The 25,349-nt window shown below is 50.7% G+C and overlaps 1 protein-coding gene across 1 annotated transcript in view; it reads left to right on the top strand.

Moving 5' to 3' along the window:
* Positions 1 to 25,349, top strand: part of fbxw7 (F-box and WD repeat domain containing 7) — a 214,276-nt gene that overhangs the window by 147,352 nt on the left and 41,575 nt on the right. Inside the window, 2 exon segments of the mRNA XM_084454528.1 lie at positions 19,952 to 20,034; positions 21,501 to 21,642. Coding sequence (XP_084310654.1) covers positions 19,952 to 20,034; positions 21,501 to 21,642 — 225 coding nt within the window.

The following is a 25,349-nucleotide window of genomic DNA, read 5'->3' on the forward strand; positions in this document are numbered from 1 at the left end:
TTCACTACACTAGCTCTGGCCATGGAGGGAGGTTCTGGCTGAAGTATTTAGTTTTTTTATTATCTATATATCAGATATGGCACAGTTGGTGGGTAGATCTCTCTGGTCATTGAGAGAGGAAACGTTGGGGCAGGAGAGGAGAGGAAAGGTTGGGGCAGGAGAGGAGAGGAACCGTTGGGGCAGGAGAGGAGAGGAAACGTTGGGGCAGGAGAGGAGAGGAAAGGTTGGGGCAGGAGAGGAGAGGAACCGTTGGGGCAGGAGAGGAGAGGAAACGTTGGGGCAGGAGAGGAGAGGAAACGTTGGGGCAGGAGAGGAGAGGAAACGTTGGGGCAGGAGAGGAGAGGAAGCGTTGGGGCAGGAGAGGAAACGTTGGGGCAGGAGAGGAGAGGAAACGTTGGGGCAGGAGAGGAGAGGAAGCGTTGGGGCAGGAGAGGAAACGTTGGGGCAGGAGAGGAGAGGAACCGTTGGGGCAGGAGAGGAGAGGAAACGTTGGGGCAGGAGAGGAGAGGAAACGTTGGGGCAGGAGAGGAGAGGAAACGTTGGGGCAGGAGAGGAGAGGAACCGTTGGGGCAGGAGAGGAGAGGAAACGTTGGGGCAGGAGAGGAGAGGAAACGTTGGGGCAGGAGAGGAGAGGAAACGTTGGGGCAGGAGAGGAGAGGAAACGTTGGGGCAGGAGAGGAGAGGAAACGTTGGGGCAGGAGAGGAGAGGAAGCGTTGGGGCAGGAGAGGAGAGGAAACGTTGGGGCAGGAGAGGAGAGGAAGCGTTGGGGCAGGAGAGGAAACGTTGGGGCAGGAGAGGAGAGTAAAGGTTGGGGCAGGAGAGGAGAGGAACCGTTGGGGCAGGAGAGGAGAGGAAACGTTGGGGCAGGAGAGGAGAGGAAACGTTGGGGCAGGAGAGGAGAGGAAACGTTGGGGCAGGAGAGGAGAGGAAACGTTGGGGCAGGAGAGGAGAGGAAAGGCACCCCTACTGTCCGAGGAGCAGGCAGGCGGTAAACGTGGACTGGAAGAGAGGAGACGCTGCACACTCTGGCAGGTCCCATGCAAGCAATTTATTACGAGACTACAACAACAAATATATCAACGTTTCAGCGTGAGCCTTCATCAGGACCTCCATATCAGGACATCCATATCCTGATGAAGGCTCACGCCCAAACGTTGATATTTGTTGTTGTAGTCTCAAAATAAATTGCTTGCATCGGACCTGCCAGAGTGTGGGGCGTCTCCTCTCAGGAAAACTGTTGGAACACCGATGTGTCAGTGTTGTCTTAACGTGGTATGAATGTGAATAAAAAGGCCTGTTTAGATTCTGCTACAGTGTATGTGATAAACAACAAATAAAGCCCAATATTAAATATGCTGGTAAACTATTAGTAATGTAGGCCATCGTCGCACGGCCTGTGCGTTCGTGTGTGTGTGTGTGTGTGTGCCAGCTTTTGACTTATGCTGGCAGGTTTTTTTCCTGTTGTTTTCAGATAGTGTGCTCCACACTCACTTCCCAGTAGACGGCCTTCACTTAGAAATTTCCAGAAGCGTCCTGAGAACGTAAAGTGTCCGGGCGTCACGCCTCAGAAGCGTGAGCGGCGTCAGAGCGCCAGAGAGCCTGGAAGATGACACGTCCGTAATTAGGAGTAATGGCCTCCTCTCCTTCCACATTTCCCATGGACCCCAGAGATATCACGAGGGGGCCATCGCTGTTTTTTTCTCTTCAATTTCCTGGTTGACCTGACCCCATCAGTGCTCCGCCCCTGGGTCACGGGCGCGTGGGTGGCTAAAGGCTGTTCTAATGGAGCTCCATGCAGATTAGGCCATTATTGTGCTCTTCAGAATGCCCCGATCCCAATTTTAGATAATTCATCAAAGCCTCCATTTTGCACGCATGTCATCTGTTTGCTGGCCAGAATGCGCCTCGCTCCCCCCCGTTTGGTCCCGGCGAGGACAATGACACAATGACATGCCGTTAGTTAGCCATGCACCACTGCCCAAGAGGAATCTGCTCCTTCAAGTTCAGCACCCCACGTTAAACATGTGCTCAAAGAGGCCCATTCTCCTGGGGGTTGACCCTACTTTTTTCCCACCTACATCTGTTGCCGGTGAATAGCACACTAAACCCAAATCCCTCTGGTCCCGCTCAAGAGGTTTAACATCATGTTTCACATTCTGACCCTCTTTCCGTGGATTGTCTAAATGACTAATTCACTTCCAAATATTGCGTTGTCATATCGCATGTGTTGACGCGCTGTGGATGCTTGCTTTTCACTGCAACTGAGCGAGTTCTGTTGGAGCACGATGTTGGAGCACAACCCTGGCACAGAGGTCCATGAACACACCGTCTTTTATGAGCGTAGGAAGCTGTGATACGAGGGAGCTGGCGTTTGCATTTTGCCTTCCAGGTATTGATGGCGACATAGTAAACAACATGGTAGTTTTACATATTCTCCACTCCAAATATTATATACATATATATATATATATATATACACACACCAGGAGCCATTCATCATGAATTGAGCTTTTCTCAGTCTCAGCGCTCCATCACTCTGGTAGAAGAGCAGACGTTGACAGAGAGGAGCTCCAGATGCTCCAGAGACACCTGTTCTGCGGAGGGGTCTCGCAGGGGGGTGGGGTTGATGAGCGGGAGGTGGGTGCTGGGAGGAGGAGGTCTGTTGATGCTTTACCGAGCAGCAGAAGGGGGGTGGGGGGCTGGGAGGAGGAGAGGTGGGTGCTGGGAGGAGGAGAGGTGGGGGCTGGGAGGAGGAGAGGTGGGTGCTGGGAGGAGGAGAGGTGGGTGCTGGGAGGAGGAGAGGTGGGTGCTGGGAGGAGGAGAGGTGGGTGCTGGGAGGAGGAGAGGTGGGTGCTGGGAGGAGGAGAGGTGGGGGCTGGGAGGAGGAGAGGTGGGGGCTGGGAGGAGGAGAGGTGGGGGCTGGGAGGAGGAGAGGTGGGGGCTGGGAGGAGGAGGTCTGTTAATGTTTTACCGAGCAGCAGAAGGGGAACGGCAGAGAGGTCGCTGGCCCCTAAGAGGCCGTGCTGTGCCCCCCCCCCCACCCCCCCTCGCATGCCGAGCATACCAGCGTGCTGGTAAAGGTTGGCCCGGCGGTGGGAAGGGAGAGGGTTTTGTCAAAAGCCCCCCCCTCCCCCCCCCCCCCAAACACACACAGACCAGACACAGCCGTCCCGCTCCGGTCGGCCCTCCCCCGCGCTGTGTGCTGCTTGCCGTTGCTTTGGCAACAAAAGAGAGGCAGCTAGAAGAGCTTCAGATCACCACCTGCCCCTCCAGAACCATGGGTCCAGACCAGCCCCTCCAGAACCACGGATCCAGACCAGCCCATCCAGAACCACGGGTCCAGACCAGCCCAGACCTGCCCCTGTCCCTCCAGAACCACGGGTCCAGACCAGCCCAGACCTGCCCCTGTCCCTCCAGAACCACGGGTCCAGACCAGCCCAGACCTGCCCCTGTCCCTCCAGAACCACGGGTCCAGACCAGCCCAGACCTGCCCCTGTCCCTCCAGAACCACGGGTCCAGACCTGCCCCTCCAGAACCACGGGTCCAGACCTGCCCAGACCTGCCCCTGTCCCTCCAGAACCACGGGTCCAGACCAGCCCAGACCTGCCCCTGTCCCTCCAGAACCACGGGTCCAGACCTGCCCCTCCAGAACCACGGGTCCAGACCTGCCCAGTCCAGCCCTATAGCTGCCCCTACACAAACACACTACATGGGGAGCAGGTGAACTCTCTCTGAGGCCCCAATTTACCCCCCCCCCCCCCCATAGTATTGTAGTCAAATTTAGTGAATGAAACTAGTCACCAAACAATATGTGCTTGCAGGAGTTTTTCTTGGTTAAGCCAAGATATGCATAATCAGGTGACTCAGGTGAGGTTGTGGCCAGTTATGTCTGCAGGCTCAAATCCAACAATCATGCTCTTATAGTATGTTGAAATGGATATTATGCTGTACAACAGCTTGTTCTGATGGCCTATTGTGATTGGCCAAGCCGTGCCAATAACCACAATATACCGATGGGCAAATCACCGGTAAACGTATCACTCCATAAGTGCTGTATCACTCTATAAATGTTGCCCGCTGCGTTAACGACAGCTAACAAATTTAATTAAAATAATATAAAAACAGTCGCCATTGTTCTCTGAAGATGGGGGTGGTGAATAGGCAGTTGGTGTGTGCAAATTCACATTTGCCCTTTTCTTCACTCACCCTCTTAATTACAGGTGTGGAGTGTCTGTGAGCCTCAGGTAGTGAGATCTCATGCCCTGTCACCTGTGAAAGGAACCCTTCCCAGCATCCTCCATTGTCTCTTGTTTTTGTCTGGGTAATCTTGGCTAATGCAGAGGCTGTTTACAAGGTAAACACTGGCATGAGTCCAGGTGCTGTTGAGGAGGGAGAAGATGGAGGTGAAATCACACCTTTGAACGACACGACAAGCCTAACATTAAAACATGACTTCAACCTCCGTGTAAAAGTGGAATTAAGAGTGTGATTTGAAGATATGTTGTCACAGTGTTGAAACTACATTCTCCCGACATTGCATCTCTCAGACTGCTTTCAGACGGTTCCTCCTGTGCTGGTTCCCAAGGGAGGAACCTCAGCATGTCCTGTGTGTTCTAGCAGTGCTAGCGTTTGCTTTCACTCGCCGGTGTTTGTGAACACAACCCCCCCCCCCCCCCCCCCCCCCCCCGTCTTCCCTCTGTCTGAAGCCATCACAGTAAACACGAGTAGTTTTCTGTATATAGTCTCACCTGAGAGGCCTTATTTGAATAAAAAAGCCAAGCTGTTTACCAGGTAGCCCTTTATCAAACCGTGCGCTAAGCCATTGTGTTTCATCACAAGTGACAGACATACAAATAAGGATTTTCAAGCAATGCCCTTTGGAAGAATAGAATCTGTATTCACTGAATAAAGATTTTCAAGCAATGCCCTTTGGAAGGATACAATCTGTATTCACTGGAACGATAACATTTCTTGGTTCGTTTGAGATCTGTTTGTTGTTTTGGTCTGAATCGGTGGTTTTGGAGTTTATTTATTCTCGTCTGCAGCGTTTTGCCTTTAATAACACTTCCCCTCACCTGGGTCCTAGCTACGCTAACTACGGTGTGTGTAATTGTTCGTCACATTGAAGTGGGAATAGCGTCCAATTTGTTTATGAATTAACCAGGTGCACCTGAAGTGGATGCTGTACACCACTGCCAAATTACCCTCCTACAGGCTTACCAACTACAGGCCCATTAACGGTATTCACCCCAACTACTAGCTCTATAAACACTATCCACTCCCCTTGGACTTGTTCACGTTTTATTATTACAACATGGTATCAAGATTGATTTAAATTATTTTTTTGTCACTGATAAACACAAAATCCTCGATAATGTCAGTGGGGGAAAAAACCTAAATGAATTACAAATAAAAAACAGTTATAAAGTAATTGATGGTTATTCCCAACTGTACCGAGAACGTCTGGGAACAAGCTATGATATTTGTGCACAGCAAATGGGAATGCAAAAGGGTTTTTGTGCGGGGAGGCTGATTGGCTCACGCAGATAGTGGGCTGTTCCGGGAGGCTGATCCCGCCCCTGTTTCATGATTTGCTGTTCAAATGCAGCTGGGTTTGAAGGGTAACAAGCTGGCCCTGTCCCTCTGCGTGTGTTTTGTGGCACTCGACTCCAGACTGATACTTGATAGAAGCATGTTTGTCAGCAATTTACAGCTGTGAGTCTGTTTGGGTCTGCGTCAGCTTTGCACATCTGGACGCCGCGACTGTCAGCCATTCTTCTTTGCGAAATTGCTAAAGCTCCATCACGTTGGATTGCTGCCATTGGTAAACAGCAATTTTAAGTCTTGCCACAGATTCACAATTAGATTGTGGTCTGGGCTGTCACTGGGCCATTCCTGGATATATACAGTATTGTCCTGCTAGAAGATGAATCTTCTCCCAGTCCCAGGTCTCTTGCAGACTGCAGCAGGTTTTCCTTCAGAATGTCTGTACTTTGCTCCATTTATTTTGACGTCTGTCTTGGCGAGTTTTCCAGCCGCTGCTGCAGAGAAGCATCCCCATAACATGATGCTGCCACCACCAGGCTTCCCAGTAGGGATGGTGTTCTGAGAGAAGCATCCCCATAACATGATGCTGCCACCACCAGGCTTCCCAGTAGGGATGGTGTTCTGAGAGAAGCATCCCCATAACATGATGCTGCCACCACCAGGCTTCCCAGTAGGGATGGTGTTCTGAGCTTGATGTGCGGTGTTAGGCTTGTACCAAACATAGTGCCTAGTATTGAGGCCAAAAACTTTGATTTCAGTCTCATCAGACCATAGAATCTTCTTCCAGACTCTCCCACATGCCTTCGGGCAAACTCTAGCAGAGATTTGATGTGAGTTGTTTTCAAGGGCTTTTATCTTCTCACTCTCCCATGAAGCCCAGCTTTGTGAGGTGTCCAGGCTGTTGTTGTCCCATGCTCAGTTTCTCCCATCTCAGCCATGGAAGACTGTAACTCCTTCAGAGTTACCACCGGCCCCTTGGGGGGCTCTCTGACTATGGCCCACCTCGTCTGGTTACTTGGTTCTTGAGGACGGCCTGTTCTAGGCAGGTTCAGAGTTGAGCCATATTCTCTCCTTTTTTCTTATGATGGACTTAACTGTGCTGCCAAACCAATTTCACCCCCCTGTGCCCAAATTGCATATTTACCACTATGAAATACACCGATGTAGAACTCTGCATGCAATCCATAAACCGAGACTGGGTTGGAGCTGGTGGTCCACCCCCGTGTCCACGTTTAACCCCTGCGTCGACATGGATGGTGCTTGTGTACACTGTGAATAGCTAGCTAGCTATATTCTAGCTGTAACCCCAGCTGACACTAGCTAGCTAAAGAACAGTAGCTACTAGCTAGTAAGAATGGTAGCTAGTTTACTAGTAAGAATAGTAGCTAGTTCGCTAGCTAGTAGTGTTGTAGTTAGCTAGTTGCTAGTAAAACTGTGTTGTTGTTGTTAGCTACTTTTGTTAGCTAGTTTTGGTAAATAGTAAATGGTACTCAGTGTTGTCTCGTCAAAGTTGTTTGACCCACCCACCTACCCTTGAAGTGCTCGCAAATAAATGCCCTTCTTGAATCAACCAACGGCCAACCACAAACTCTGATGTGGTAGTATGTATTGCACGCTTGAAATTATTTGATCACTCAAGGACAGGTGTATTTATTCTGAAATCGTGAAATATCTCAATTGCACATGGGTGGACTCAGCTAGTCACATTCAGCTATGTGACTTCTTTAGAACATTGATTGTCATAGCAAAGGGGGGGAATACTGATCTAATCAATTATTTACTGTTAATTGGAGAAGGCATCTGGATGATATATGCCTATGTTTTCAGTTGACACCAAACACTGCTGTCACTTTATGCTGAAAAAGATGTTAACTGAGTTTATTTGTTCAAATAAGGTCAGAGGAAGGTCACTTGTTTCAAGCAGCCTACTGTATGACTAAAATCATTTTATTTAGTGGATTTAAAGGAGTAGTAAAGGGAAAAATCATGTTTAGCCCTGTTTTAAGGTTACTTATGATCATATACAATGGTTCAGATCAAAAAGTTGACCAAACTAGCACTTTTGAGAAAGTATGATAATTGCTCTACCACCGTTTTGGTCATAACAATGGATGTGGGTGGGCACTGTGAAAAATCTTTCAAAAACATGTTAAACTCTCGATTTCAAAGACAAGAAGCTCACCGAGGGGGTAATTGGTGTCCGTTGGTGTTCTGCCATCAAATTCGCCGCAAAGTATGTATCTTGTAGGGTTTTATTGATCATTTTATGAAATCCATTGACTTGTATTGATGCGACCGTTGTAGATGTGTAGATCAATCCGCAGAGGGGATTCAGGAAGCGGAACTACTTACGGTAGCTATTGTTATTGTTTATGTTGCTAGGCTACCTAGTTTGCGGACGTTTACACACGTTTGTGGTGAGACTAAATAGTTCTATGCTAGATATTTAAAAAACCCTTTCCAGATGAACTAGAATCTTACTTTATGGCGAATTATATGTCAAAACGCCAACTTAACACCTCGGTGAGTTTCTTGTCTTTCAAATTAAGAGTTTAACATGTTTTTTGAATCATTTTTCACAGTGCCCACCCACATCCATTGTATGACCAAAACGGTGGTAGAGCAATTATCAGACTTTCTCAAAAGTCTAGTTTTGTCAACTTTTTGAACTGAACCATTGTATATGATAATAAGTAACCTTAAAACAGGGCTAAACATGATATTTCCCTTTACTACTCCTTTAAGAAAAACGTCATGCACAGCAATAGCCTTTTGCTATGAGTTGTAATTTGCTAGGAGTTGCCCAGGCTCGTGCAGAACAGCCACAGGCCCAGACGGGCACTGCACTTGTTAAATCAATGTTGATTCCATGTTGCAACACTATGGAACTATGGAATGTGAAAAAGTCCAAAGGGGGTGAACAGTTTTCATAGGCACTGTAAGATGTTATGGTTGTTGTCCTTTAGTGGATGATATCACGTGGTGTAAAAAAAAAAAAAGAAGGAAAAAAAAAAAAAGCTCTTCAGGAATTAATTAGCCTAGTTTTATTTGTTGAATATCTGGGCTGGCTTAATTGGCGAGCATGTAGCCTACTCCGCCTGCGAGCAGAGCTGTGCATACAAAGCAGGTTGATTAGAATAACCCTCGCCCAGTGATGAGTCCAGGCATGAGGAGAGGGAGCTGCTGTTCCTGGACGGGGGGCTCTCTCGGGGGGCGTGGGCACCGCAACAAGTGAGAGACTCCTTTTGGTTCAGCTGCGCAAAAAAAACCAACACAATCCATCCCCGCCCTCTCTCCTCCTGCCGCTCCGTCCTCTCTCCTCCTGCCGCTCCGCCCTCTCTCCTCCTGCCGCTCCGTCTGCCGCGCCGCTCCTAGAATTGCTGCGCTGCGCACGCGGTCGACCCGGACTGCACCATTCCCCGCTCCGCCACCGGGGAACATGTCATTCGACTCCTGCGCAGAATCCAGCGTTGTAAAGGCTGTGAAGAGGGCACGGTCTCTCTCTCTCTCTCTCTCTCTCTCTCTCTCTCTCTCTCTCTCTCTCTCTCTCTCTCTCTCTCTCTCTCTCTCTCTCTCTCTCTCTCTCTTCCTCTCTCTCTCTCTCTCTCTCCGCTCTCCTCCTCTGCACCGAATGCTGCTTCTCTCTCACTCATCTCTCGCTCTCCCTCTCTCTCCTCTTTCTCTCTCTCTTGCTCGTTTATCCCTGGGGCCGTCGGTAGCGCGGAGTCCCACAGTCGGCTGAATCCTATCGTTACCGAGCTTCATTCCGTGCCTCCGCGGAGCCGTGCTTACCGGGATCTAGTCCTCCGCGCACGGCCGTCCTGCGCCGTGGCCGAGCATGTCCACACCAGAGACGGGTCTGTCCACACCAGAGACGGGTCTGTCCACACCAGAGACGGGTCTGTCCACACCAGAGACGGGTCTGCCTGCGCGTCCGCCCCGCCGCGTCTCCACCGCGCGATCATAACCTGGGATTCAACGTTTCGCCGCGAAGAGAGAGAAATCTACACCGGATTACCACGATGGGGTTCTACGGCACTTTAAAGATGATTTTCTATAAAGTGAGTAGGATGTCTGTGCGTCACTTCTCAATGCGGACGGTTCGTGGCGGACCCAGCTGTGGTTTGGGTGTCGTGGTGGACACACTGACAGGTCGGAACAGATGTGTGTCCATTCAGAACCGCAGGGCTGCATCTCTCCCTGCTCGGTCTCATCTCAATATGCGTGTCGCCACTGCGGATCAGCCGCTGCTACCCTAGCCGATATATGCTTTTAGTATCTTCCAATATCCAGGGCAGTATTTGAGATCGCCCTTTCCTTGCTTGTCCTGCTGTTCTGGGTTCGGGAAGTAGCCCAGTTTATTCGATTGGTTTGCACAAAAAGGCATAATCACAAACATGTGAGGTCTATTATTGTGGTCATGTCAATGGCCAGTGTTTCTGGCTTTCTTACTGGGGTATTATAATACTATAGTGATGACTGCTCCGTGTTCGCATATCTGCTCACTGAATCAGGGAAACTGCACCTGCGTGTCACTAACCCGAGTGTGCTCGTCACATCGGCATCGCTGCTCATGTATTACACTGAATAGAGTTGTGTGCATTCAACTTTTGTTTTTCTTTAGAATCAGATATGTTATTTACGTAGTTTGTATGTTGATAATGGTAGTGTGTGGTTGGAACCTCGTTGTTGTTTCCATCCACGAATGGCAGTGGATAAGGAAACATGCTCCTGTTCACACGCGTGTGTGCTTGGGAAGGGGACGTGTGTGCTTGGGAAGGGGACGTGTGTGCTTGGGAAGGGGACGTGTGTGCTTGGGAAGGGGACGTGTGTGCTTGGGAAGGGGACGTGTGTGCTTGGGAAGGGGACGTGTGTGCTTGGGAAGGGGACGTGTGTGTTGGGAAGGGGACGTGTGTGCTTGGGAAGGGGAAAGTGCCATATTGCAGCACACATCTCTGTTGGCGCAGTAGGTGAGCTTTGAAGCGATCGCATGCAGTGAGTGTGTTGTGTTGGTCAACTGAATGCATCGAGTAGCTGTGTGGATGTTGATCTGTTGAAATGAGTGTTGACAGGAGCGTTCCCGTCACCGTGTCCCCAGGCTCCAAACGCGTCTAACGGGTCACCGGCAGGTCTGTGTACCGGTGCATCTCTCACAAGGACGCAAACCATCTTCCAGGGTCAGAATCACACACTTAATGCTGATCCCCCATCCATCGACTCAGCGACGGGGCGCGCTGACTTCAGATGTAATGCTCTTCTTGGGTTAATTATAGATATGGTTCTGAGGGGAAGTCCGAGTCATCTACGGCGGTAAGTGTTGATGACACTGATGAACGCTGCCGCTGATCCGGTTTAATCACTCGGCTTAGCCGAGAGAGCGAGTCATAAAGGCGGTCAGCCGGTAACGCCACAAACCGGTTTTAACGGCCCCGCCCCGGTGACCACGGGCACACGGCTCCGCGTCCAATAGAAACCTGGCTTGGGAACCAGCAGCTGTCCGTGATTATGTGGATTATATTATGTAAACAAATTGGGTAAACCGCTGTACTGTTCATTTGCCAAAATCTAAGGAGCTGAGTGCTGAATAGTCCGATTTAGCTAAGCTGCGTCTGGACGCGTTCCACATTGTCTGCGGAGGTGGATTGTGTGTGTCCGGACCAAGTGTTTCCGCCCTCCTGTTAAAGCCATGTCACGACACTAGACTGTCAGGCTGACGCGAGGTGCACCGTGTTTTGTACCGTCTGAAACCCTCCTGCGTTTCCTATGGCTCAGCGTTCTCGCAGCGCTGCGTGTTCCGCGGCGCTCCGGAGTGCGTGTCAGCGCCGCGTCTCGTCAGGGTTCCGCCTGCTGCTCTTCAAAGGCCAGATACCATCCCGTTTCCTGCTCCCATCTCTGAAAGCATGATAGCCCGGCTCCTCACTCCCTATCAGCGCCTAGCAAATGGATATCTGTCTGCCTCACCAGTCTCAATGACGGCCCATTCACAATGGATTTGTGTCTCATTTGGACGCGCTCGGTATCATTCCTGCTTGACAAAGTAGTTGAATAACTTCTTATATTGTAATGGGGAGCGGAGCCCTGATCTAGGCTGTGTGACCAGCGTCCAATCACAGTGAGAGCTCGCATGCTGGAGGTGTCTAGTCATCCCATGTCGGTCTCAGGGTCCTCCTGTCCGCTGGTCAGAGAGCAAGGCCAGGTCAGAGGAGCAGGAGGAGTCAGAGGAGCAGCAGGAGTCAGAGGAGCAGGAGGAGTCAGAGGAGCAGGAGGGTGGGTCAGAGGAGCAGGAGGCCTGGTCAGAGGAGCAGGAGGAGTCAGAGGAGCAGGAGGAGTCAGAGGAGCAGGAGGGTGGGTCAGAGGAGCAGGAGGCCTGGTCAGAGGAGCAGGAGGAGTCAGAGGAGCAGGAGGAGTCAGGAGCAGGAGGAGTCAGGAGCAGGAGGAGTCAGAGGAGCAGGAGGAGTCAGAGGAGCAGGAGGAGTCAGAGGAGCAGGAGTTCAGGCTGATTAGCAGTGCTTCTCAAACGGTACGCTCTGCTCCTCTCTGGTGACCCTCCCAGGGCTCCATCACCAGACACCCCTCACACCGTGCTCCCATACCCTGTACCCCACCACACACACACACACACACACTCACTCACTCACTCACTCACTCACTCACTCACTCACTCACTCACTCACTCACACTTACACTCACATACGCATACTCACTCACACACACACACTTACACTCACACACATACTCACTCACACACACACACTCACACACACACATACACTCACACACGCATACACACACACTCACACACACACACACTTACACACACACTTACACTCACACGCATACTCACACACTCACTCACACACACACACACACTCACACACACACTCTCTCACACACACACACTCACCTCCTTCACACACACACCTCCTTCTCCCCTTTTCTCACTTCCCCACACACACCCCTGGTCTCCCTGCGCTTCAGCTGCCATCACAGTGAGATCATCTCTGAGAACAAGAGAGAGGTTGGCCAATGGGATCCCTGCAAGCAGGAATATCTTGTAAAAACCCGACCACTTCCCCTCACCATTGAAAACAGCGCCGGCCAAACCTTTGAACTGGATGGGAAACACATTCCCCACACTCCCCCTGAAGCCCCCAGCTAGATGGGAACCAGAGCTCTGTCCTCCAACAACATCAGGAATGGCTTTATTATCAAGTCTCTCTCTTGCTTTTCTCCACATCAGATCTTTTGATCAGTTCATAAGGAGTGTGATGATGTCCCTCCCTCTCTCTCACTCCCTCCTGAATGATAGTTATTCTTTAGTTCTCGTGATGGTGAGCAGGAGCAGCTATTGAAGCGCTCTCTGTGTACATCGGTTCATCCGTCACCAAGGTCTAGCATAGCCCGCCACTCAGGCCTGCTAGCATAGCCCACCACTCAGGCCTGCTAGCATAGCCCGCCACTCAGGCCTGCTAGCATAGCCCACCACTCAGGCCTGCTAGCATAGCCCACCACTCAGGCCTGCTAGCATAGCCCACCACTCAGGCCTGCTAGCATAGCCCACCACTCAGGCCTGCTAGCATAGCCCACCACTCAGGCCTGCTAGCATAGCCCACCAATCAGGCCTGCTAGCATAGCCCGCCACTCAGGCCTGCTAGCATAGCCCACCACTCAGGTCTAGCATAGCCCACCACTCAGGCCTGCTAGCATAGCCCACCACTCAGGCCTGCTAGCATAGCCCACCACTCAGGTCTAACATAGCCCTCCACTCACGCCTGCTAGCATAGCCCACCACTCAGGCCTGCTAGCATAGCCCACCACTCAGGTCTAGCTTAGCCCACCACTCAGGGCTGCTAGCATAGCCCACCACTCAGGGCTGCTAGCATAGCCCGCCACTCAGGCCTGCTAGCATAGCCCACCACTCAGGCCTGCTAGCATAGCCCACCACTCAGGTCTAGCATAGCCCGTCACTCAGGCCTGCTAGCATAGCCCACCACTCAGGCCTGCTAGCATAGCCCACCACTCAGGCCTGCTAGCATAGCCCACCACTCAGGTCTAGCTTAGCCCACCACTCAGGGCTGCTAGCATAGCCCGCCACTCAGGCCTGCTAGCATAGCCCACCACTCAGGTCTAGCATAGCCCGCCACTCAGGCCTGCTAGCATAGCCCACCACTCAGGCCTGCTAGCATAGCCCACCACTCAGGTCTAGCATAGCCCACCACTCAGGGCTGCTAGCATAGCCCACCACTCAGGCCTGCTAGCATAGCCCACCACTCAGGGCTGCTAGCATAGCCCACCACTCAGGGCTGCTAGCATAGCCCACCACTCAGGGCTGCTAGCATAGCCCACCACTCAGGGCTGCTAGCATAGCCCACCACTCAGGGCTGCTAGCATAGCCCACCACTCAGGGCTGCTAGCATAGCCCGCCACTCAGGCCTGCTAGCATAGCCCACCACTCAGGCCTGCTAGCATAGCCCACCACTCAGGGCTGCTAGCATAGCCCACCACTCAGGGCTGCTAGCATAGCCCGCCACTCAGGCCTGCTAGCATAGCCCACCACTCAGGCCTGCTAGCATAGCCCACCACTCAGGCCTGCTAGCATAGCCCACCACTCAGGTCTAGCATAGCCCACCACTCAGGGCTGCTAGCATAGCCCACCACTCAGGCCTGCTAGCATAGCCCACCACTCAGGGCTGCTAGCATAGCCCACCACTCAGGGCTGCTAGCATAGCCCACCACTCAGGCCTGCTAGCATAGCCCGCCACTCAGGCCTGCTAGCATAGCCCACCACTCAGGCCTGCTAGCATAGCCCACCACTCAGGTCTAGCATAGCCCGTCACTCAGGCCTGCTAGCATAGCCCACCACTCAGGCCTGCTAGCATAGCCCACCACTCAGGTCTAGCTTAGCCCACCACTCAGGGCTGCTAGCATAGCCCACCACTCAGGCCTGCTAGCATAGCCCACCACTCAGGTCTAGCATAGCCCACCACTCAGGGCTGCTAGCATAGCCCACCACTCAGGCCTGCTAGCATAGCCCACCACTCAGGGCTGCTAGCATAGCCCACCACTCAGGGCTGCTAGCATAGCCCGCCACTCAGGCCTGCTAGCATAGCCCACCAATCAGGTCTGCTAGCATAGCCCACCACTCAGGGCTGCTAGCATAGCCCACCACTCAGGGCTGCTAGCCACGGTTCATTCTCCCCATTGCCATTACATATCGTTTTGTACACAAAAATAAACTCTACTTTTTGTCACAGTAGAAGTATAGTCCTTTCTACTCAGGAGGCAGTCTACTTTCCAAATCCACAGAGTGCTGTTAGTCATGTTATATGGGGGGTGTCTGGGTGCTTGATGTCCACATGGTGGTGAGCTGTGCTCGGGGTTCTCTGAGTACCTGTTCCCTGTGCCTGACGAGCCAAAGTATATCTCAATATTTAGAGACGACTATAGTGTCATACGTCCTGCTGTGAGGCAAGAGGCCATCTGCTCCCTGGTTGACCCCCTCCCGTGTCTAGCTGGTTACATTGTAAGAAGCTCTATTTATTTACTCGGACGTGGCTGTGCTGGGCTGCTGAGGGGAGGTTAAGAAGCAGTGATTGGCCGATCAGGCAACACCAGCGTCAGAGTCAAACCCAGCTGCTCGTGAACAGCGACCATGATGCACCGTGAGCAGTTCTGCTTGATTTAACTTTAATCTCACTGACCTAAAACAGTGTAGTACAGATAATTAAGAGACGGCGAATGTCAAAACTATAGTGCTGGTGTTGTAACTTCCCATCATAATTTTTGTCCGCCATTGTGTAAAAAAAAAAAAAAAAAAATGTTGACATTGTTTTGGACATCCCTTGTCACAGTCACAGAGCAGTGAGGGGTTGCTTCTTGGGAGGGGTTGCTTCTTGGGAGGGGTTTCTTGTGAGGGGTTGCTTCTTGTGAGGGGTTGCTTCTTGTGAGGGGTTGCTTCTTGTGAGGGGTTGCTTCTTGTGCGCTTCAGTTGAAGCTGTATTATCAGAGTAAAACCTGAAGGTGACTCCTTTACTTCCCCTTGCTTCTTGAACACAGGTGCTCCATCGCTGGGGGGCCACATGTTTACTGAGCCCGCCTTGTCTGAACACGCATCAGAGCAGAGAGTCTCTCTCCCTCTCTCTCTCTCTCTCTACCTCTCTCCCTCCCTCCCTCTCCCTCTCTCTCTCTCTCTCTCTCTCTCTCCCTCTCTCTCTCCCTCTCTCTCTCTCCCTCTCTCTCTCTCTGTGCTTTGAGCGGCCCCACGCCGGGTCCTGAGTCAGAACCCCGGCAGCTGTTGAGAGGGAAGGCTGCGCTAGTGCGCTGCCCTCACCTCTCCTCACCAGCCTCTCCCGTCTGGAGGAGCTAAAACCCTCATCTCAACCCCAGACCCATCACTTCTCTCGCTGATTCACTACGTCAGCTACGCTTACTACTCTGATTCACTACGTCAGCTACGCTAACTACTCTGATTCACTACGTCACCTACGCTAACTACTCTGATTCACTACGTCAGCTACGCTAACTACTCTGATTCACTACGTCAGCTACGCTAACTACTCTGATTCACTACGTCAGCTACGCTAACTACTCTGATTCACTACGTCAGCTACGCTAACTACTCTGATTCACTACGTCAGCTACGCTAACTACTCTGATTCACTACGTCAGCTACGCTAACTACTCTGATTCACTACGTCACCTACGCTAACTACTCTGATTCACTACGTCAGCTACGCTAACTACTCTGATTCACTATGTCAGCTACGCTAACTACTCTGATTCACTATGTCAGCTACGCTAACTACTCTGATTCACTACGTCAGCTACGCTAACTACTCTGATTCACTACGTCAGCTACGCTAACTACTCTGATTCACTACGTCAGCTACGCTAACTACTCTGATTCACTACGTCAGCTACGCTAACTACTCTGATTCACTACGTCAGCTACGCTAACTACTCTGATTCACTACGTCAGCTACGCTAACTACTCTGATTCACTACGTCACCTACGCTAACTACTCTGATTCACTACATCAGCTACGCTAACTACTCTGATTCACTATGTCAGCTACGCTAACTACTCTGATTCACTACGTCAGCTACGCTAACTACTCTGATTCACTACGTCAGCTACGCTAACTACTCTGATTCACTACGTCAGCTACGCTAACTACTCTGATTCACTATGTCAGCTACGCTAACTACTCTGATTCACTACGTCAGCTACGCTAACTACTCTGATTCACTACGTCAGCTACGCTAACTACTCTGATTCACTACGTCAGCTACGCTAACTACTCTGATTCACTACGTCAGCTACGCTAACTACTCTGATTCACTACGTCAGCTACGCTAACTACTCTGATTCACTACGTCAGCTACGCTAACTACTCTGATTCACTACGTCACCTACGCTAACTACTCTGATTCACTACATCAGCTACGCTAACTACTCTGATTCACTATGTCAGCTACGCTAACTACTCTGATTCACTACGTCAGCTACGCTAACTACTCTGATTCACTACGTCAGCTACGCTAACTACTCTGATTCACTACGTCAGCTACGCTAACTACTCTGATTCACTATGTCAGCTACGCCAACTACCTTACTGCACACTGCAGATCTCTCTATGGGTCTGGGACACTTCATGCAAGAAAAATAAATAAATAAATTTGGAATCGTGTTTTTCTGGAATCCCGGCGACACCAATCAGTAACAACTTTTGGAATCAGGCGCTCCCACCCAACCAGGCCCCGCCCATCTAACCTGGGCTAGCATCTCTCATTTGCTGCTACGACCTGTCACTTATGTAGCATGCGGAGCACAGCGATTCAATGTAATATCTGAGTCTGGAGAGAGACTCACTTAAATCCCATCAGTTTGATTATGGTGATCAGAGCCTGCTGTGACAGCTGAGTCTCCCTGCTCAACAGGACAGTCCATCAACTCATTGATCAGCAGTCAGACTGTTTAATTAGCTGGATTTCTCACCAGTCAGCGTTGTGATTGCAGGCCTGTCATTGGCTCAGCCTGTCCCCAGTATCCACTAAGGCTGGCCCGTAATATAACAATGTGTATAATATATTAATATTATACATTCATATTAACATTGTGCTAGATGAGAGAGAAATTAATGATTTAATATTTGAGTATGCTAAGCCTACCAATCATAGTTCAGTATGAATTCATATTTATATCAGTATGCTAAGCCCACCAATCATTGTTCAGTATGAATATTTATATTAGTATGCTGAGCCCACCAATCATAGTTCAGTATGAATTCATATGTATATCAGTATGCTGAGCCCACCAATCATAGTTCAGTATGAATTCATATTTATATCAGTATGCTAAGCCTACCAATCATAGTTCAGTATGAATAATATTTATATCAGTATGCTAAGCCTACCAATCATTGTTCAGTATGAATAATATTTATATCAGTATGCTGAGCCCACCAATCATAGTTCAGTATGCTGAGCCCACCAATCATAGTTCAGTATGAATTCATATTTATATCAGTATGCTGAGCCCACCAATCATAGTTCAGTATGAATTCATATTTATATCAGTATGCTGAGCCCACCAATCATAGTTCAGTATGAATTCATATTTATATCAGTATGCTGAGCCCACCAATCATAGTTCAGTATGAATTCATATTTATATTAGTATGCTGAGCCCACCAATCATAGTTCAGTATGAATTCATATTTATATCAGTATGCTGAGCTCAGTTCTGTTTGATGAGGGAAATGATGAACGGAATGAGCCTCGATCACACGGCAAACCAGCCTGTCTAAACCAGCCTGTCTAACACAGCAAACCAGCCTGTCTAAACCAGCCTGTCTAAACCAGCCTGTCTAAACCAGCCTGTCTAAACCAGCCTGTCTAAACCAGCCTGTCTAGACCCTGAAACACAGTAAACCAGCCTGTCAAACACAGTAAACCAGCCTGTCAAACACAGTAAACCAGCCTGTCAAACACAGTAAACCAGCCTGTCAAACACAGTAAACCAGCCTGTCTAAACCAGCCTGTCTGAAACACAGCACGGCACAAAGGAAAACGTGTGTTTGAAATCCCACGCGCCCCTCCCTAGAAGGCCATTCAATTCACCAAGTGCTTAAATCCATTTGAGACACTGTACGCCCCCCCCCCCACCCCCTCACACACACACACACACACAAAATGGTTGTATTCAAATGTGTTTAGGGCTCGGGTGGGCAGGCAGTGGACACTGGCTCCTTTGTTTTCATGATGCGATGTCCAGTATCCAGGCTGCGGCTATGCACTGATGCAGAGCGCGTCGCTGGGATTTGCGTGCGTGCGTGTGTGTGTGTGTGTGTGTGCGCGTTAGGGAGACTGCTAGGATGGTAAAGTGTGGGGTTGCTCTATATTCCTCCCCAAGCATCAATATAAATCAAGCTGTTCCCTCTTGCAAAGCGGTTTATGTCCACGCTGCACACAGCTACTCCCTGGGTAGTGTGTGGGTTTGTGTGTGTGTGTGTGTGTGTGTGTGTGTGTGTGTGTGTGTTGGCCTGTGCGTGTGTGTTCTTGTGTGTCCTCTGTCCTATTGGAAGCACCCAGGCCTGTCAGGGACTATTGGGTGTGGAATGCATTAGAGAGAAGCTCGTCAGTGCCAGACCAGCCCAACGCTGCCCTCCTTCCACCTCCTCCCACCTCCTCCCTGCCCTCCCCCTGCTCCTCAATCAACAGTAATAAGGAGCAACACTGAAACGTCACGACCCTCCAACCCCCAGCAGGAATAACCAGCTAGACTATGGCCTCTCAAGCATGTTCCTGTCCATTGACAACAAGCTTCACTGTGGGCAATAGAATTGTAAGTAGGTCCTTGTGTTCTGAAATGGCGTTATAGGATAGTCTCTTCATATGGGAAGCCTTGGAAAGCTCTGCTGTTCTGAACCTTTTTAAATGGCAGTTATTTTTCAAATCTCCTGGCCTCATCTCAAGTTGCTATGCTGCCTCGTTCACTTGTTGAGAGCCAGCTTGTAGAGGTTAATAGGTGACTCGCATCCTCTTGTCTTTTGAAGGAAGTATTCTGGAGAGCGAAACATCGCAGAATTTACACACTCTCCAGGTCGCCCAGCAACAAGAACTAACCGCTATCTGGCAGATTTCAGGCCGTAATTATTGTTGGTTTCAGGTCGTGGTTATTGTTGGTTTCAGGTTGTGGTTATTGTTGGTTTCAGGTCGTGGTTATTGTTGGTTTCAGGTCGTGGTTATTGTTGGTTTCAGGTGGTGGTTATTGTTAGTTTCAGGTGTGTGACGTGAGCGTTGCGGTCCATCGTAGTGTGTACCGTACATCTACGTTCGGTTTTCAGTGGCGTTTTCACTCTGCTAACTTCTCTAACGTCTTATCTTTTTTTTGTCTTGCAGATGAAGAGGAAGTTGGACCATGGCCCAGAGGTCCGATCTTTCCCTTCAGGCAAAAAGCCCTGCAAAGGCCCCGAGTATTCAAGGTGAGAGACCCCCCATACATGTGCATGGGTATCAGCTGGCTGAACCCAGAAGAACCAGGATGGAGATTTACTCCTCTATAGACCAGGTGGAGAAACCCCTCAGCCATGTTTAACAGTATTATATGAGATCTAACCAGCTGCCACCGTTGTGCCTTGAAACCTGGCGATCGTATGAATGTTTAATGCACACGCGTGCTGCCAAGACACGTGAGACAGATATGCGCTTGCTGCCACACGCTTTCCATGTCCAGAGCAGCCCTCTGATGTCTAGAGCAGCCCTCTGGTGTCTAGAGCAGCCCTCTGGTGTCTAGATCAGCCCTCTGGTGTCTAGAGCAGCCCTCTGGTGTCTAGAGCAGCCCTCTGATGTCTAGAGCAGCCCTCTGATCTCCCGAGCAGCCCTCTGATGTCTAGAGCAGCCCTCTGATATCTAGAGCAGCCCTCTGATCTATCTCCCGAGCAGCCCTCTGATGTCTAGAGCAGCCCTCTGATGTCTAGAGCAGCCCTCTGATATCTAGAGCAGCCCTCTGATGTCTAGAGCAGCCCTCTGATGTCTAGAGCAGCCCTCTGATGTCTAGAGCAGCCCTCTGATGTCAAGAGCAGCCCTCTGATATCTAGAGCAGCCCTCTGATGTCTAGAGCAGCCCTCTGGTGTCTAGAGCAGCCCTCTGATATCTAGAGCAGCCCTCTGGTGTCTAGAGCAGCCCTCTGGTGTCTAGAGCAGCCCTCTGATGTCTAGAGCAGCCCTCTGGTGTCTAGAGCAGCCCTCTGGTATCTAGAGCAGCCCTCTGATGTCTAGAGCAGCCCTCTGATGTCTAGAGCAGCCCTCTGGTGTCTAGAGCAGCCCTCTGATGTCTAGAGCAGCCCTCTGATGTCTAGAGCAGCCCTCTGGTGTCTAGAGCAGCCCTCTGATGTCTAGAGCAGCCCTCTGATCTCCCGAGCAGCCCTCTGGTGTCTAGAGCAGCCCTCTGATGTCTAGAGCAGCCCCGGGAGCGTGAACACCAGTGCTTGAGGAAAATTAATAATTAATTCAAAATTCACCTTCTTATACCTTCTCCTACATCATCAATTATGAGGGAAAACGCCTGTTCAACACCAGAATTATTGAAGTGTTTTTTAATGGACAAACAGGTGGTTTTAGGTGGAGTTGTCGTATTCAGTTCCTGGGAGGAAAGCGTGCTTGTGTTTGCGTTGCTGGACCGCTTTCTCCCACCAGGGGGCGCCTGGGTTTGTACCACCATCAGTAGCTGGGGAACATATCTGCGCTCCACGCTCCCCCGAAAGCCTGACCGCCCCCCATGCTCCTCATTCTCACTATCATCTCCTTCCTCCAGCCTGGCGGACTGTGGGCCGTTACGCTGGAGACGGCTGTTTTGAAGTGTCGTCTAAACCTCCAACCTCAAAGTTCTTGTTGTTTTGAAAAATGTATGTTTATTCGTCTCCGTGCTCACCCATCGTCTCCTGTTCCAGTCCGACAGGGCTCGTCCCGTTGGCCACACCCCCCCATACCTTCAGGCACATCAGAACAGCCAATGGGCAGGGCCAACAGAGGCGGCGCGTCCCCTCCATCCAGCCACCCACGGGTCTCCAAGAATGGCTCCGGACATTTCAGGTGAGTTCCCGCCCCCTCGTTCCTGTGTCACGTCCGTCCCCCCGTCCCCCAGGGACATGCCAGCCCTCATCACCAAGCAGATGCGGGACCCAATCAATGCTCAATTGTCTTTGAGGTAATTGCTGCCTTCCTGTTTTGTCCCTCTTCACATTATCTCATGCGCTCTAGCGTGGAATTGGAATGAGCCTTAGCCCACCCATCAAGACTCATGAACCATTATCCCTGAGTTCCTGCGTCCGAGGCCTGACCTTATGTCTACAGTGGAAAATATTGTTGTTCCCTCGGTCGTCCGAAACCACAAGTATCTCACGGCGAGCAGCTCAGAGCGACATAGTAGCCCACAACGAGTTCAAAGGTCACATCCATGAGTCCATAGAGGAAGTGAAATCCCTGTCGTCTTTGAAGTTCCCTACCATTTTGTTCGGTAGCTCTGCGGTGCCAGGGACCGACTGGAGCAAACCGGCGTGATGGCGTCTCGTCCTGCTGATGTCAGGTCCTTCAGCGAGACCGCTCCCATGTGAACGGACGCGGCGCGGCTCATCAGAACCGGCGGGCGCTGCAGCTGGCCCGTTTGCTCTAGCGCTTCTCTTTTCCACTCAGCTTTTGTGAAATGAGCACTGGACGGGCAAACAAGCAGCCTTGCTCTTGAGCCTCTGTGTGAAGATAATAGCTGCTTTACATGCAACGCCTGTGTCAAGACCCGGGTTTATTATTTGCACATGGACGTTTCTCAGGGGGATTAAGAGAGGGGTATCTAGTACATTTGCCCTGACTAACTTTCATCACATCTAATTTGGTGAATGAGGCACTGTACTGATGGTGCGTGATTAAATTCGGTAATGATTCCATGACAGGTCTGTGAGAAACGGAGAGAGTGGTAGAGATTTTAAGAAACCGGGGGGCTTTGGCTGGTGTCTAGATTTTAGAAATCAAATAAAGGTTGTGTTGAAGTGGGTTTTTGACACTTCCCAGCGGTGACCCGGCGCTCCGAGCCATCCTCATCACACCGGGCTGAGATGACGGGACATCAGACCGCTACTAGTCCTCGTGTTCCGCCTTTCACACATTACGTAACGTGCTTTTTTCCTCAATCGCTCGCAAAACCACTAATCCTGCAAAATATGTGGGTGTCCTGCGATAGCGTGGATTTTGACAGGCCAGTCCTCAAACCCCACCTGCTCTGGCCCCATCGCCTTTCATCTGACAGCCCATAATACAGGTAGTCAGAGCTCAGGTGTACATTCCCCGTCTAGTCCCAGCACGCCAGGCCAGCCCCGCCCGACTCCCGACCACCGAGGGATGAAGAGCAATAAAGGACTCCAGAATCACCCTATCTGGAAAGAATGTTCCACAGGTTCCACAGCACCGGCAGGACAAACAAAAGTCGACCCGCGCTTCCTGAGGCACGGAAGCTAGAACCGAGACGGCACAAACATGGAGCTTCCTGCGCCAGGGAGAGGGAGCAGCCGCCTGGTAATCCCCCCCCTCCCATGGCTCTGACCCAGGATCTCCCCCGTCCGTGTGATTACCCCCCCCACCCCAGCCAGCTCCCAGGGTGCTTCAAACTCTCCGTCAGCCCCTCACACACAAACACACACACCCACACTAGCCTGTAATCACCGTGTAACGTTTGAGCACCCTTCCAATGCAAAACGGCATCGGCCACTTGGTCCAGCCCACACGACAGTCGGCTCCCTTTAGCGCAGTCGCCTCTGAACACTGGCGGAGTATTCTGCCACCGCCCCCCCCCCCTCCCCCCTCCCACGGGCAGGTAATGAGCAGGCGCGATGGAGGCCGCCCCCCCCCCCCCCTCCCACGGGCAGGTAATGAGCAGGCGCGATGGAGGCCGGCGCTTGATGGCGAAGCGGTCCTTTAATCTGTGTCTCGCCAGCCAAGATGAGACCAGGTGCCTCCGGCTACGGGTTCCTGTCTGGTGCTACACACCAGTCTGAGAACACACACACACATCTACACACACCAGTCTGAGAACACACACACACACATCTACACACACCAGTCTGAGAACACACACACATCTACACACACCAGTCTGAGAACACACACACACACACATCTACACACACCAGTCTGAGAACACACACACACATCTACACACACCAGTCTGAGAACACACACACACATCTACACACACCAGTCTGAGAACACACACACACACATCTACACACACCAGTCTGAGAACACACACACACATCTACACACACCAGTCTGAGAACACACACACACATCTACACACACCAGTCTGAGAACACACACACACATCTACACACACCAGTCTGAGAACACACACACACACATCTACACACACCAGTCTGAGAACACACACACACACATCTACACACACCAGTCTGAGAACACACACACACATCTACACACACCAGTCTGAGAACACACACACACACATCTACACACACCAGTCTGAGAACACACACACACATCTACACACACCAGTCTGAGAACACACACACCTACACACACCAGTCTGAGAACACACACACATCTACACACACCAGTCTGAGAACACACACACACTTCTACACACACCAGTCTGAGAACACACACACACATCTACACACACCAGTCTGAGAACACACACACATCTACACACACCAGTCTGAGAACACACACACATCTACACACACCAGTCTGAGAACACACACACACATCTACACACACCAGTCTGAGAACACACACACACATCTACACACACCAGTCTGAGAACACACACACACATCTACACACACCAGTCTGAGAACACACACACACATCTACACACACCAGTCTGAGAACACACACACACATCTACACACACCAGTCTGAGAACACACACACACACATCTACACACACCAGTCTGAGAACACACACACACATCTACACACACCAGTCTGAGAACACACACACACATCTACACACACCAGTCTGAGAACACACACACACATCTACACACACCGGTCTGAGAACACACACACACATCTACACACACCAGTCTGAGAACACACACACATCTACACACACCAGTCTGAGAACACACACATCTACACACACCAGTCTGAGAACACACACACACACATCTACCCACACCAGTCTGAGAACACACACACACATCTACACACACCAGTCTGAGAACACACACACACATCTACACACACCAGTCTGAGAAGACACACACACATCTACACACACCAGTCTGAGAACACACACACACATCAACACACACCAGTCTGAGAACACACACACACATCTACACACACCAGTCTGAGAACACACACACACACATCTACACACACCAGTCTGAGAACACACACACACTTCTACACACACCAGTCTGAGAACACACACACACATCAACACACACCAGACTGAGAACACACACACACACATCTACACACACCAGTCTGAGAACACACACACATCTACACACACCAGTCTGAGAACACACACACATCTACACACACCAGTCTGAGAACACACACACACATCTACACACACCAGTCTGAGAACACACACACCTACACACACCAGTCTGAGAACACACACACATCTACACACACCAGTCTGAGAACACACACACACTTCTACACACACCAGTCTGAGAACACACACACACATCTACACACACCAGTCTGAGAACACACACACATCTACACACACCAGTCTGAGAACACACACACATCTACACACACCAGTC

Source organism: Borostomias antarcticus, assembly GCF_949987555.1.
Source record: "Borostomias antarcticus genome assembly, chromosome: 20".
Classification (NCBI taxonomy): Eukaryota; Metazoa; Chordata; class Actinopteri; order Stomiiformes; family Stomiidae; genus Borostomias; species Borostomias antarcticus.